The sequence below is a fragment of the Neomonachus schauinslandi genome, chromosome 5, assembly GCF_002201575.2.
Source record: "Neomonachus schauinslandi chromosome 5, ASM220157v2, whole genome shotgun sequence".
NCBI classification, from domain to species: Eukaryota; Metazoa; Chordata; class Mammalia; order Carnivora; family Phocidae; genus Neomonachus; species Neomonachus schauinslandi.
In genome coordinates, this window is record NC_058407.1 from 121,603,908 (window position 1) to 121,619,683 (window position 15,776).

At 44.5% G+C, this 15,776-nt stretch overlaps 1 protein-coding gene across 1 annotated transcript in view; it reads left to right on the top strand.

Moving 5' to 3' along the window:
- The window catches only part of ST8SIA6 (ST8 alpha-N-acetyl-neuraminide alpha-2,8-sialyltransferase 6), a 133,979-nt gene that overhangs the window by 51,854 nt on the left and 66,349 nt on the right, over window positions 1-15,776 (top strand). Inside the window, exon 3 of the mRNA XM_021696775.1 lies at window positions 11,063-11,152. Coding sequence (XP_021552450.1) covers window positions 11,063-11,152 — 90 coding nt within the window. The remainder of the gene's footprint in view (window positions 1-11,062; window positions 11,153-15,776) is intronic.

Sequence of the window (15,776 nt, forward strand, 5' to 3'; positions counted from 1 at the left end):
AAAATTGTAGCTGTGGTTCAAATATTTACATAGTTTTAAATTCTTAAGTGTTATCCCGGGGTACCTGGGTGGCTCAGTCAGTTAAACGTTAAGACTCTTGATTTTGGCTCAGGTCATCATCTCAGGGTCGTGGGATGGAGCCCTGAGTTGGGCTCTGCTGCTGGGCATGGAGCCTGCTTAAGATTCTCTCTCTCCCCCTTGCCCCTCCCCTTATACCCCACCCTCCACCTCTGCTTGCAAGGGAGCACTGTCTCTCTGTCTCGAAAAATTCTTAAATGTTATCCAGTGGCTATAGGGCTACCTCAAACTCCACTATAGGCTCAGCATGGAATACAGATAAAAGTTATTTTCTCATTTAAATTTTTATCTCAGAATTCACTTCTCTATGTTTTATTGAGGAAATACTTACCTGACAGAGAAATTTCTTTTTTTTTTTTCTTCTTTTTGGGGGGGTTGGGATGAAGAACTTTGATAGGGATTGCATAGCTAATAGGGACACTTAAACATGGATTTTAACTGACATTTTAGAGACATTTCCAACTCATGTCCTTTCTGAGAAAAGGCCATATCCTTCAATTACCATCCAGTTTGCTGGAACAATCCCCATTGGAGGGTTGTGTTTGATAGGCTGGTGAGGCTGAGTAGAGGTTTTAGTGACCCTGGAGGCTAGTTGTGTGTTCTCTATAGCAGAGCTCCCGGGAAGATGAGCCCTACATCTTGACTCAGGAAAGCAATTATGTTAAATGTTCTCAATACCATAAGTCTCTTCTTATATTATTTCCTGTGTTGAGCTTTTCATCTGAAAATCTAAAAACAGCAACAAACTCTTGATAATGACATGGTCACTTAACTCATTTTACTCTGGTAATTTTTCTAATTGTTTCACTGTTTTTCCCACTAATGCTTCTGGCTGTAAGACAGTCCTACATTTCTTGAAAGTCTTACTCTAGGCTATTATGAAAAGCTATCAGGGTAGATGATTGATGATCAGGTTGACCAGTGATCAAGTTCTTTTAAGACTTCACTCAAAGCGTGATGCTCAGTCCAGTAGGATTGGCATCACCTGGGAGCTTGTTGGAAATGCAGACTATTAGGCCCGATCCCAGACCTCCTGACCCAGAATCTGCATCTTAATAAATCTCATAGGTGATTCAGAAGCACATTGTAATTTGAGAAGCATTGCTTTGAGAGGCACCCTCCATAGTGACCAGCACCTTGAGGACTCCTGCTGAGCCCTTCTTTTTTTTTTTTTTTAAAGATTTTATTTATTTATTTATTTGAGAGAGAGAGAGAGAGAAACAGCATGAGAGGGGAGAGGGTCAGAGGGAGAAGCAGGCTCCCCGCTGAGCCGGGAGCCCGATGTGGGACTCGATCCCAGGACTCTGGGACCATGACCTGAGCCGAAGGCAGTCGCTTAACCAACTGAGCCACCCAGGCGCCCATGCTGAGCCCTTCTTAAGTGAGCTTTCTGTTCCAGCCACTGTCCTGAGTGTGTCCATGCATTATCTCTTACAAACGGCATCAAATCTGTCAAAGAGGTAGTATTAACCCCATTTTGCACACAAAGCTGAAATCACAGAGGCGTTAAATAACTTTCTTGGAACTAAGCATCTAGTGTGCAGCAGATCTGAACTATGGTTAGCTTGCCACTAGTGTTTATCTTCTTGATCAGGGTAATCTGTTTATTCAGTTCGGAAATGTTTTCAGCACTCTCATTCAGAGTGCTGAAAGATAGTTTTACAAAAAAAAAAAAAGATAGTTTTATTAAAAAGGTAAAAGCATGCCTCTCATACAGATATGAAAATGAACACTTTTGAAATATTTTGTTTATCTCACCCGTAAAGAAACTGGTAAGGTGTTAACAACCAGTTCAAAGGAACAAACACACTTCTAGATCAGGAATATTGAGATGAATGTGCAAATGGAGGCAAACCTAATTTTCCCACTGTGGGGGAGAGTTGTCTCTCCATTGGACATAATTCATTTGTACGCCTATCGACAAGAATTATTTTGCGTTGCTGTCAGCTAGCTACGATTTATAGAATTGCAAAATAGCTCTGTTAGAGAAAAACTTATGGGAAGACAGATTGTATTCAGTTCAATTGAGATAGGTATGGGGACCACTGCAGTGGAGTGTTTAAGTAGGGGAGAGAGATTGGGCTCAACTCTGAGGACCACAAGGAAATGGGGGAATTTATAGCCAAGGAGCATGAGAGGGCAGGGGGTTAGTGGATGGAAAATTACTAAGAGGAGGCATCAGGGTAAGGGGGCATTCTGGCTGAACCGGCCTGGCAGGATTCTCACTGAAGGCAGGCCAGGGTGGTCAGATACCACCTGCGGGACAGTGAGGGATGAGGAATTTGGTCAGATATTCAGGATGATCACATGTGGAGGATGAAGGTTTCTTGCTGAACTGACTTAGCAGAATTCTTGCTAAAATTGAATTCCTAAGGACATGCCCAAGGATGGGGTCTAGTTGAAAAAGCTCAGAGGAGCCTGACTAGAGTTTGGTCAAGGAGAGGGTCTTTGTCAGCCCCCGTAGATTCAGAATCAGGTCACCTGGAGGTCGGGACAGCTGTTGCCATAGACAGTGAGTAGCTTTCCATTGAAGGACAGATTTTCCCTCCTATTAGTGGAGGTAGAATAGTATAGTGGTTAAGAACACAGAACCATAGCATCTGGACTCAAACCATAGCGAACCCACTCCAGTTCTAACTAGCAGAAAGATTTTAGGTCTATTCTTCAATCTTCCTGGGCTCTGTTTTCCTCATCTGTAAAATGGACACAGGGCCTACTTTGTATATTCATTGCAAGGGATAAATGAGGTGACACATGTATAAAGTGTTTCAAATAGCACCTGGCATCTAGTGACCATGCAGTAGATGCTGCTTTTACGATCTTCATGCTTAACCAGGAGGACAGTTCAGAATTTTTGCCTCAAGGAATATGGATATTAGTATTAAAAGTATACTGGGTTTCTCCAAGAATTTCAAACTCAAAGCACATTCAAGAAAAGTCAAAACAATTTTGGCCATATTGAGCAAGAAAATATTGTTGGAGGTGGGTTAAAAAAATACTTAGAAACACTTCACTGTGGACAAAGTCCACTCCAACCCTACACATTTGAGTTTCTCTCAAATCCCCAAGGATCGCCCACTAGATGACAGCGAGATGAGACATGGATGCTCCAGCGCTTGTCACTTGTCTCTGCCCATTTGTTCCCATTGTGCTATTTTCTCTCATCTCTGTTTTGTTCCCTCCTGTTGTTCATCTGGATTTGAAATTTTAATTAATCTGCATATCACACTTGTCCTTTTGCTAAATCACTTCAACCTTTGCAGGTGAGTCCATGTTTCCCTGTCTGTCCCAAAGGCCTCACACCTGAGCCTGGCCCACCTGTTCCCCTTGGAGCAAGCGGTGGGAGTAGAAGGGCTGAAATTTAGCAGAAGCAGGAGTCTATTAGGTTCATTCCTATGGATCTTTCCTTCAACATTATAGTGATGGGCAGCGATACTGTTAATGCTCTAGGGAAAATTTTGTGCTTCAGTGGATAAGTTTGCCTTGTTCAGATCACACACCTCCGAGTTATCTGATTCCGATCCCTTGGGAGCAATTTTACAACTCTGTAAGTTGTAGTTAACTCAGCAATGCAAAATCAGTCTTGTCTATAAATACGCAAGTTATGTCCTACCTGATAGAGGTCCAATTGACTTCCCCGCCCCTCTCCACCTGTTTGGCCCCCATTAGTGCATTCATCTCAGTATTCCTGATATATAAATGTGTCTGTACTGTGGATTCTTCTTTGAACTGATTTTCTCATTATGAATAAAATCTTTAACACGTGTTCATGTTCTATCTGTATGAGATTTATGATTGCACATTTTTGCAAACTATCTTTCAGCTGGGTAGGGGGCCAGAATACATTATGGTTCCTGATTTAGTAGTGTAGAGAGCTACCTAATTAATCTTTGCCAAGGGTAACCAAAGACAGGCAAGCATTACGGTAAAAGCAAGTCAGCAGGGTTTGTTTGCAGAAATTTCTGCAATCTCAGTTGGATGCCGTGTTCATGGATAAAAGAGTGAAGGTCTTTGTGGTCATTTGAAAAGCACTTGTTGTTATTTTGAATTAAATGACATCCACCAAAACACAGATTGATGGTTCCTTGAAATTAATATGATTATAGAAGATAGCCAGCATTTGTTCTGCAAAGTTGGTCTGGCAAGCGTGCGCTTAACCTGTCTGTCCTCCTCACGGGATTCCTTGCTCAAAGGCAGCAGGGACACTGTCCTGTTCACTGTCCTTTCTCCAGTAGCCACCATCCTCAGTGGCACAAGCTTTGGGCTCCATTGATCCCATGGCGAATGACTGAATGGACAGGCAGGCCAGGGCCTGCCCCTCATCTCTGTAGGCACCAAGCCCTGGTTTTGTCAGTTCCTGTGTATGATTGGTGTTTCAAAGGCAGACTTGGGTTAACCAAACTCAGAGAACAATCAAACTCTACAGTGGGCTGGGTACTTGCCTTTGTCCTTCAGGGAAACTATGGGGTCGGGGGGAGGAGGGTACATTGTAAGGAGAATTTTGCTTGATGACTTCTACAAGTCAGAGCCCAGGTGGTCACTATCACCTCTTAACCCCTCTCTGCAGGGGGGTTTCTGCAGGTGGTCAGGAGGTCCTGTTGACTCATTCGGCTCCTCTTCCCAGGAGTGGGGAAGAAGCATGAAAAGTCAATGGAAGAATCCTTAGTCTTGGGTTTTCCATTATTAGGCTGCATTCTCCATCTGTTAAAACATTGTTTCTTCAGGGAGACTACATTTGATTAGGTTTTAAGCTTTTCATTTAGATTCACACTGCAGTTTTGTCCCCTTTATGGCCACCGTAAATAGAATTTGGATGTTCTAGAAAGTCCTCAGTCACCTGTAGTCAGATTACTTTTCTCCAGGGGACCGATTGTGTGATGGCATGAATTACAAGTCAAGCTTAGAAGGTGACGTAAAGTCTGTTTTAGAGGCCCTTGTGGATGCCCACTAAGTACTGGTGACATTCTCTTGTAGGGATTGAATCACTTGTTTTTTTTTAAAAGAGATATTCTTTGCACCATCAGAGGCTTAATTTTTATCCTTTTGCAGGAGCTGTGTAGTCCTCAAGCTTCTCGCTGTTCTGCAAAATTTTGCCAGGTGGTTTTGTAAAGTGATCGCTTTCAACTCAAGACTGACTTAAAAAGACAGCATTTCTAAAAAGCAGATCAGCCACACAGATAATGATAGCAGAAATGCTTGTTTTTGTGTATGTTTTCCCCCAAATCTTATTAAAGATCTTTTTCCCCTGACACAGTGAAGTGATGAAAATGTGCCTGAAGCCTTGCTTGCCAGCACCAAACAAATAAATTCTATAATTAAATAATAAAAGCAGTCAGAATCCATAATACAAGATTTGCAAGGAATGGAGAAAGAGGAATTTGTACCACTGAGCAGTTAGCAAACTGTCAGTGAAAGATGAGAATGGAATCTTAGGGGCCGGGTCCTACAGGGCTCTGTATGTCCAGTCAAGGAGTGGGGAGCATGTCCTGAGCGTGGTGGGGGTCATGGAAGGGCTTTGCACAGGGAAATGACAGGATCAAATGTACATGTGCACCCACCCCCCAGGGGGCAGTGAGCATGGAGCGGAAGGGAAGGGAGGTTGGTGGAGATGTTTCGAGAAAACAGGGAGGCTGAGAAGACAAGAGATCTGGAGGAAGTCCTGGGGAACACTGTCGCTGAACACCAGCCAGGTGCATAAAAGTAACAGGCAAAACAAGAAGACCCCTGGGGAGCAGGATAGAAGACCAGGGAGAGAGGACTGTGGTGGGGACCAGGTGCAGAGTGGGGGGGTCTGCAGTTCAGCTACTGGGAGGTAAAGTAGGAGGACTAAAGCACCCCCCAGCTTTGGTGACGCTTTCCAAGAATGGTTGAGTGGATTTGTAGAAAAAGAAAAGTGACAGTAGCAGGGTGCCATCTGAGAGACAAGGCAGTAGGTAAAGGAGAATAGCAGAATGAGCTTTGTTTGGTTTTGACCTTGAGTTGGGAGAGAACTGAGCATGAGGAGGAGGAGGGGACGGTGGGAGGGCAAGGGAACAAAATGAAGGGATGGGCCCAGATCTCAAAAGAGATGGGCATGGATAGGATGGCAGGTACATTATCCTTTCGTTGGGCAGAGAGACTTTTTTCCTCTGAGATGGAAAGTAAGGATGGCTGATCCCGAAAGATCAGTTCACACCTGGCAGCGTTGTTTTCCTCTGAGATAGGACACATGATTACGTGAGAAGTTTGGAGGGCAGATACTGGTGAATGGGTAGGTAGTCACTGAGGAAAACAGGAGGGGGAGGTTAGCTGGCGACATGTAATGGAATCATCAAGGTGGACCAAAGACCAAGGATATTGGGCACCATGAATGTATCCAGGCACCAACCACCTGCCTGTGTGGTCCCCAGGGGTCAGGTATAGCAATGTATGGTGCCGGGAGCTGTCTTTCTCCATTACTGCAGCTTTGCAAAGGGAGCAGGGAATTGGGAGCACTCTGAAGATGCCATGAACGTCACACATGAGCAGGTGGGCAGTCTTAAACAGCGACCTATGAGCAGAGGTCGTGCTCTCATAATGGGGTGATTAAAGAGGCATCCGCTGGGTAGTTAGAGCCATCTCTGCATTCTGGTCTGGGAGGCTTCAAGCTCTATGTTGGTCCAAGGTCTTGTGCATCTCCAAGAGGATGGCCACTGTCTCTTCCGTGACTCGTCTTGAGGGCATCCTGAGCTGTGTAGCTTGGCTGATCATATGTCACCCGATCCTTTTCTTTACCTAATTCTGGTAAAAGTATTTCAGAAGGGCCTTCACTAGAAAATTGAAATGAAAATTAAAAAGAAAGTCTCAGTTGACAGAAACAGAATTCTTATTTTAAGCCCAAGAAAGTCTGGTCCTGCAATATTTGGTTATTAGAGCATATCTGGCAGCCCTTCTGAGTCCTGTGCTTTTTCTCTCCATAGACCCAACTGTTCAGACCACCAACTTGAGTTAGTTTTAGGGGGGTCCCCATTGATATCCTGGACTTCCATCTGACCGTGAGACACCTCTGTAGCTGCTTTTACCATTTCAAGTTCTCCCTGCCCCCTGGTCCTTTCTGATGAGCCATTGCAACCGATCCCCAAGAATCCTTTCTGGGTTACAAATCAGCCCATGCTTGCCTGGTGGCAATCTCTTGTTCCACCAGCTTGCCTCTAACTCTGGGTCTTTAGAATTCCTACTTGCACCTTCATTATTTCCTACTTTCTCTCTTTTGACCTGTCTGGGAGATGTCCCCAAATCAGAAGTTAGGGAGGACTCGAACATCTTCATCGGCGGTGGGTGCCAGCTTCTCAAATAGGATCTGTCCACGGATCATGTCTTCTCTCAAATCAGAACTGACAGGGTTTCTTCTTTTTCTCTTCCAAGAGCAGGTAACTCCTTCGTGGTCCTCTAAGAGCGCTCAGATCCAAGCAACATCTAATTCTCACTTACTTGCACAACAGAGAGGTCTGACAAGCTAACCTAACCAAGCCATCTCACCTTCTCCCCCCAAGGCCTAATGCTCTCTGTGTCTCCCAGGACTCCTGGTGTCTCTCAGGGTCTCAGGTATTCAAACATGGCTGTTACAGGGGTGCCTGGGTGGCTCAGTCAGTTAAGCGTCTGCCTTCGGCTCAGGTCATGATCCCAGGGTGGATCAAGTCCTGCATCAGGCTCCCTGCTCAGTGGGGAGCCTGCTTCTCCCTCTGCCTCTGTCTGCCACTCCCCCTGCTTGTGCTCTCTCTCTCTGACAAATAAATAAATAATCTAAAAAGAAAAAGACTTATTAAAAAAACATAGCAATTACATTGTTAAGATGTACTTCTGTCACTTTGAATAACAAGCATAGTTGAAAACAGCATGAATGGAGAGACTTCTCTGGAGGGCAGTGGAAGGGTCTATATTGATCAGACGCCTAATGTAGAAAAACGTCTGAAGTTTACGGATTCTGCGTGTGAGTATCTTACTATTTTCCTTGGCAGGTTTTAAGGACATTAGAAAAAAGGAAGAAAAGTATGAAGACTCGGAATGAAAGGAGACGGGAGAGAAACAGAAAGCAAAGAGAAGCCAAGGGGCTTCTCTTTCTGTCCCTTTCATGGTGAAGTAGCTTCTAGGGGTGGGACAAGTTTTTGACCCCTGTGTTAATGACCGTGACTGGTTTGAGGAAGGAATACTATGACGCATCAGGAGAATAAAAACCTAACATGGGTTTGGTGACTTCTGTGTGCTAGGTGTTTTTGTACACATCCTGTGTATCCCCTTGTCTTAGTCCGTTCGGCCTGCTGGAACAGAATACCATAGATCAAGTGGTTTATAAACAACCAAAAGTGCATTTCTCTGTTCTGGAGGCTGGGAGTCCAAGATCATGGTACCTTCAGATCTGGTATGGGCCCACTTCCTCAGAGAAGGCCCTCTCTTGCTGTAACCTCACACAGCAGAAGGGGATGGGGACTCTCAGGCCGATTTTATAAGGGCACTAATTTCATTCATGAACCCCCCCCCCCCCCCCCGGTCATGTCTTCATTACCTCCCAAGCATCCCACCTTCTCATGCCATCACCTTGGAGGTCAGAATTTCAACATGCGACTTCTGTGGGGGCATAAACATTCAATCTATAGCATCCCTATAACTACTTTATCGAGTAAAGATTTTTAAAAAGGAAACTCTAAAGGCTGGCCCTGCTGCAACCTCAGACCCTGTTTTTCCCCATGACGTCAGGCTCTCATCTTCACTTTACACCAGATACTCTCATTTGCTTTCTGTGTCTCTTCTGTGATTTCAGTTGGGCCAAATGGTTCTGAGTTTTTATTAACAAAGATACTCTCCAATTTCAGGAAAGTTGTGGGGTACTAAATCCTATTGGTGCCTGCTTGCCCCAGTTGCACAATTCAGGATTGCCAAGCCATCATAATTCAAAGCACCGTTGGCTTGGTAATTCACTTCATTAACGGTGCTGCCTGAATAAAATACACAGCAAATTAGAAATAAACAAATCCTTGGAAGGTGCAATAATATATTCAGAAAGCACAGAAGGTCAGGCCTGAAGGCGGAGGAGGGAGAAGGAGGAAGGAGATGGTGGGGAGGGAGGAGAACAATCCGATCAGGATAAAGAGGGATTTTGCTGAGCCTGTAGGTGCTCTGTGGACAGTGTTTTTAGAAAGCGTTTCTGAGAAATATCGGAGAACTAATTACGAAGCTGTCTTGTGTCTATCTTTACCTTCACACCTCTTGCTCCCTCGCTTCCTGTACCCAATTTATTATGAAGTCCTGTCAGTCTTACCTGCAGAACACATCTCACTGTCTGTCAGCTTCTGACTCCCACTTTGCAATCGGGTTGGACCTGTGCCTGGTTCTGGCCGGGCTGACGCATGCAGGTAGAGGGTTGCGCTTTCCCGCGCTTTCTTCTCCTACCAGGCAGGTACGGAAGCAGGTTGTCGGGATGAAGGTGCCATGAGACCGAAGCTGTCTGGATCCCTAAATTGCAGGGAGCACAGCTGCCCAGGAAAGCCAGCCAGCTGTGCAGGGGGCATCTCCCGAAGAGGGTGCAGACCCTGTTCTGTAAAGCACCTGCCGACGGGGTGGTCACATCATGTTCCATTATCACGTGGCTAGGAAAACACACTGCCTTCCTCTCTCTCCGAACCGGCCCACCTTTTCAGCAGCCCTGCCTCCCTTCCTTTCATTTCTCAGCAAAGCAAAGCTCTTAAAATGTACATAAAAGTCACATGACTCTCCTGCTTCCCCTTGTTATTAGGATGGATTCTCGACATGCTTTAGCAGGCCTGTGTGCTCAGGCCCCTACTTGCTACTCCTTTCAGTTCCTCAGACACTCTGGGCTGCTCCCCCTTCTGGGGCCTTTGCACCTGCTTTTTCCTCTGCCTGGGACCTTCCCGCAATTCCCAAAGTTCACCTAGCTCCCTCAGATTATCCTTGCGGTCTCCGACCTGCACAACACTGACTTAGAAGCCCCCTCAGGATGCAGAGGTCTCCCTGTTACACACTCCACTGTGGCACCCACTGCTGTTTTAATGATCCCAATCACAGTTCATCATTCTGTATTCATTTGCATGGTTCTTTGTTTGAGGAATAGCTTTCTCCCCCACCAGACTGCATGCTTCACCAGGGAAAGGACCCCATGTCTGTTTTATCTACCTAAGCATCCTGGGCCTGACCCCCAGCCCATACTAGGTTCTCAGCAAATACCTTCAGGATGATTAAATAAATGCATTTAGCTTTAAGTCAAGATTATGTGCATATTTTTGGAGTCTAAGGCAAGTGACAGTGGATATTGTTTTGAGTATTTATGGTGTCAGCCAAGGGGCCAGGTGCTTCACATTGTTTTCTCTATCATGTATATATCACGACAATACAGTATGAGGTCACACTGGAGATGTGGAAGCTGATGTCTGGAGTGAGATGAAGAAGCCCATGTGTGTCTTCGAGGCTTAGGAGGCTGCCCGACTCCATGATCCATTTCCTTAACTTGCTTTTTAATTTGGTTTCTTTCCAACTCCAGTTTTCCAAATTCATGAAACAACAGCAACAAGCTCTTATATCATAGCTGTTATAATAATCAAGGACCAGACTTACCTTGCTTTCTTTTTGGAGAGACGTATTGATCTCTTGTGTCTGCATGCTTCCTGCCAGAGACAGCATCTCTTAAAAATGAAGCGCTTACGTATGGAATGATTACAGCTGTTCAGTGATGTGTTCATTGTAAATACTAACAAAATATGAAAACCTGAAAATATGAAGTCTTCCTTCGAGAGTTCTTTCCTGTTTGACTTTACAGTGCAAACTTTTTTTTTTTTTAATTTAGACCTGTCAGAGGTGAAAATAGCAATTTGCTTGTCCATGGAGAAATCCAATAATGGACTGAAAATCAGACTTCATTTGGGCACGCTTTATCAATTAAATCTGAATGTTGTTAATGTTATCTTATACCTCTCATTTTAAATCAATCTTTTTAAAAATCTCTTTCATGGAACAGCACATATCTGTTTGAGAAGTCGCTCCAGCTGACAGAAACATGCAAAAGACTGCAAGATGGCTTTCAGACTTTATCCAGCAAACTAAAAAGGTAAGTGCTACTTTTTACATTTAATTTAATTTTTAAAAGAAGTGTTTTGCATTTTAAATATTTTACTTTGAAACCTTTTGGAAAATGAGACTATGTTCATGCTCAGGTTTCACCTTGGGCTCTGAGAAGCTTTCTCTGGTGAGGAGGGTGGACGAGGGGTGGACAGTGCAGACCAGGGTCAGACCTTGGTAGTAGGGACTCAATTTATCTGTCCTTGGATCCCCATTCACTGAAAACTCTGTGTAGTTTTACTGGCTAGACTTTTATAGGCCTTTAGTCTTTTTGAGGAGCCTGGAGGCATTCTCGATGGTATCCTAGAAAAATGTACACTTGTACTGAATCGCTTATAATTCTGGAAGGGTAGCAGATTTACCCCTAGTTCTAGCTGTGGCTCACCTTCCACTCCCCTCCCCCGCCCCCACCAACTTCCGATCCTGTATTTTAGAGAGATCCCTGTACCATCTTCTTCATACTAGGAAGAGAGATCTAAAAGCTCCAGGCTTCACACATGGAAGAGCCCCTGGTGGCCTAGGAGTCTGTTGGGAGTGGTACTGCCTTGACTTACCTGGGAAAGCAGAGTCTGACAGAGCTGGATGAAGGGTATGCCTGTGGGGCGGGGCTGTGCTTACACTTGTCATCTTCCTCAAAGGAACTAAACTGAGTTGCATTTAGTATGAATTATACTCAGACCTTGTAACCCAGGATCTGTGAGGCAGGTCTCCCGAGAGAGGAGCACATAGATTATCCAACTTTTGGGGCGTAAAAGGGAAATGTCTTATAGTGTAAATGTTCCTACTGTGTAAGGAGCCCTACGGCTCTCACTTGGAGACCTCAGCTGCTATTCTGGGCCAGAGAAGCATGTCCAGTGCAGGAAGACAGTACCAGGGTGACCACCCCTGACGTCCTGGGCACCTCTGCTTTGTCTGAGCCTCTTGACTGCCTGGCTCCTTGAAATTATTAGGGAAGCCTGATACTGCGTACGATCTCTGATTTGAGTTCATCTGGTTTGACCATCCAATCCTGTATGTTAGCCCAGTTTATTACAAAAGGATAGCCCTAATAAAATTTTGGTTTTCTTTTCCTTAAATTCCAAACGAAGGACGCTTATGCTTCTCAGAGAAATCCACTGTGCCTTCCGTCTGCCACACCTGATCTACTTCTCTCCCTTCACTACAGTTTAGTCTGTGCCTTGCCTTGCCCTGGAATGTTGACCCACGAGGACTTCATCAGTACCCTCCTTGCTCTTTTGTCATCTAGTTTTGTTTGGATTTGAGCCAGAGGGGAACACCAGGAGAACAGAAAGAGGGGGAAGGCAAAGGATCTTTCTTTGTGGTGGTGCTGTAGGTTAACTACCTCCTTGACCAAAGGAAAGTGCTGCATCTTAAATGAAGGTCATGACTTTTGTTTGGCATCTCTTTCTCTCCTTCCCTCTGCCTTCATTCTCTCCTTGGACCCTTCAGCTCAGGAATAAGCTGTTAACAGTCCCCTGACGTTGAACTTGGATTCCACTACATCCAGCCCAGGCCTTTTGAAAAAGTCCCTTTGTGAAGCTCTTCTTAAAAGACACAATTGAGTGAGATATCATTCCTGCCAGGACCCCCACTTACCATAGATTGGCTAGAAGAAACTCTTGCAAATGTGTCTGTCCTTGCATGATAAGTTCACTGAACTTTGGGGTGGACTTAAAGTAGTTCACACATTACAGATGGTGCAACACATCTACTTGGATCATGGGGTAGCTGTTGTTTTGTTTGTTGGGCGTGGGGGCTACGGGTCTTTCTCAGAAACTTTTCCCAGGGATCTCGAATCCCAAACCTACTGCAGGTTCCCTGTGTCAGACATGGCGCAGTGACGTGTGAAAAATAAAACTTGGCAAAATTGATCCTTCCTCCACATACCCTATGACAAGCTGGTGGGACTCCTTGCCTGATGTGAGACTCCGCACGTGAAAGTTGTCTTCAGCGTTCTCCCTGACATGAACTGTTTTTGCTCCCCGAAGTGACAAAGGTCTTCAATGTAAGGATGATCCATAGCTGTACTTTGGAGCAAAGCCCTTGAGTCAGCATGGGAGAGAATTCTTTAATCGTGGAAAGTGGTTTTTGTTTTTTTTTTTTCCAAGGACAGAATTTAACAACTTTATTACAGGCATCAACAAAAATGGTTAGCTGCTGTGTGCTAATGAGAATGTCTGTGCCTACGCCCTCATGTTTGCTCTCGCACTTCTTTTCTGTTGTTTTGGATTTGGTGCTGAGACCTCTTCTTAGCTGTTCTTTAGGGGGATGCATTTCCATTATGCACACAATTTTCAACTAGCTCACATAATTAACCTGCGCTGGTATTCTGTTTGGCAAAGGTCTAGAGAGAGCAAGCATGAATTGTCCATTGTTATGAAAGTGTTATTTTGCACACAGGAGATTAATTTTTTCAGTTGTATAGTCTATTGTCAGGAGTTGTGTGTTCTGTGACTCAGTGCTATTATAGACTTACAGGGGACCGTCGGGAAAGCCATTCAGTACGTGGTGATAAAAAGTAATTTCATTTTCTTAGAAATAATTATTTAGCTCTGTTTTTGTCATGGTCTGATAAAGACTTCGAATTTTCTCTTTCTTCAGCCAATTTGTCCCTTTCGGTTTGCTAAAATAGTATCTAGGAAGACACAGTTATAGTGGAGGGAACTGCTCTTTTTCTCCATTGGTCTTTAGTACATTTTTAAATAAAAGAAAATTAAACCATTGCCATTTGGAGGACAGCAGCATAGGGTTCTGGGATCACAATTCTTTATTGTCTAAGACTATGAGCTCCATGGATGTGGCCCTATCCCATTGCCTTGCTGAAGCCAGAGAGTGTGGGTGGTTGCAGCACTCTCCTGTTCCCTGGCTGGAGCAGGTGAGCATGAGTGGTCACCATATTCTCCTGCACCCAGCCAAAAGCCAGCATGCACTCACAGACAAGGCACTGTCCCACTATTTCTGAAACTTGTGGGCACACATTGTCAAAACATTCTCCTGCTGCCTTTCGATGTCAGTGAGTATGCCCACCCCCTGCACTAGCTGTCCAGTGGGCATGTGCAGTCCACATAGGGAACACCCTTTAATTGCCTGGTCAAGGTAGCCACGGGGGCTGGAGTTCCTAAACGTCCTGGAAAGGCAACAGTTCAAAGAACAGTTATTGACAGGCCACTACACCCAGGGCAGTTCACAGACAGCAGACTGAAACACAACCTGTCTTCCTCTGAAACAGGCCTATTTACTTAGCCTGGGGCTTCAGCCTGAGGGACAGGCTTTCGATTTCCCACACTTCTGGAGGCTGAGGAGGTACTCCCAGGGAATGTAAGCAGGGAGACACTATCCTTGAGCACCACTCTGACCTCACTACAGCTTGATGACACCTCCCAGAGAAGAGGTTATATACTTGTCTGGAGCCCCAGTTTTTGCACTCTTGTCCACAGGACACCTCTGGAGCCCCTGTTCTGGAGGCCAGCAGGGATTATGATTGTGGCCACACAGGGGTGTATATATTTGCATACTTTAGAAGCTGCTGCCTGAGGGCCTGTTTTCCAATCAGCCTGAAAGTAGTGCTAAATGAGATTCCTCCCCTTGGAATATTCACAGTTCTTGGCACACTTTTAAAGACAGGGACATATCAAGAATAAAGTGTGTGGGTTAGACAATCACAAAGGCTCAAGAGATAATCAAGAGCTAGGACAAGATCAAACAAGAATGTTCATCACCTACACAAGGCCACTTCTTAAGACAGAGGTAGTTGCTTCACCTAATACACAGAAACAAACACAGACAGTCAAACAAACTGAGGAAACAAAGAAGTATGTTCCTAATGAATGAACAAGACAAAACCTCAGAAAAGGCCTTAATGATATGCAGATAAGTAATTTACCTGGTACAGAACTCAAAGTCATGGTCATAAAGTTTCTCACTGACCTTGGGACGAACACAGTGTGAAGTCTAAGAGTCTGAAAATATGAGAAAGGACCAAACAGTAGTCATGGAGCTGAAAAATACAATAACTGAACTGAAAAATACACTAGAGGGGTTCAACAGTAGAGGAATGAAGCGGAAGAATGGATCAGCAATGGAGTTCACCCCGACAGAGCAGCAGAAAGAAATGAAGAAAACTCAAGAGACCAATGGGACAACATCCAGTGGAATAGCATTTACATTATATGGGTCCCAGAAGGAGAAGAGAGAGAGAAAGGGGCAGAAGACTTATTTGAAGAAATAATGGCCGATAATTTTCCTAACCTGGTGAAGGAAACAGACATCCAGGTTTAAGAACCCAGAAATTCCAAAATAAGATGAGTCCAAAGAGATCCACACCAAGACACATTATAATTAAAATGTCAAAAGTTAAAGAGAAAATCTTAAAGGAAGCAAGAGAAAAGCAATTTCCCATTGTTACATACAAGGGAAACCCCATAAGGCTATCAACAGATTTCTCAGCAGAAATTATGCTGGGCCAGAAGAAAGTGGCAGGACATATTCAAAGTGCTGAAAGGAAAAAAATCTTCCAACCAAGAATAGTCTACCTAACAAGGTTATCATTCAGAATTGAAGGAGAGGTAGAGTTTTCTAGAACACAGAAGCTAAAGGCCTACTACTATTAAAGC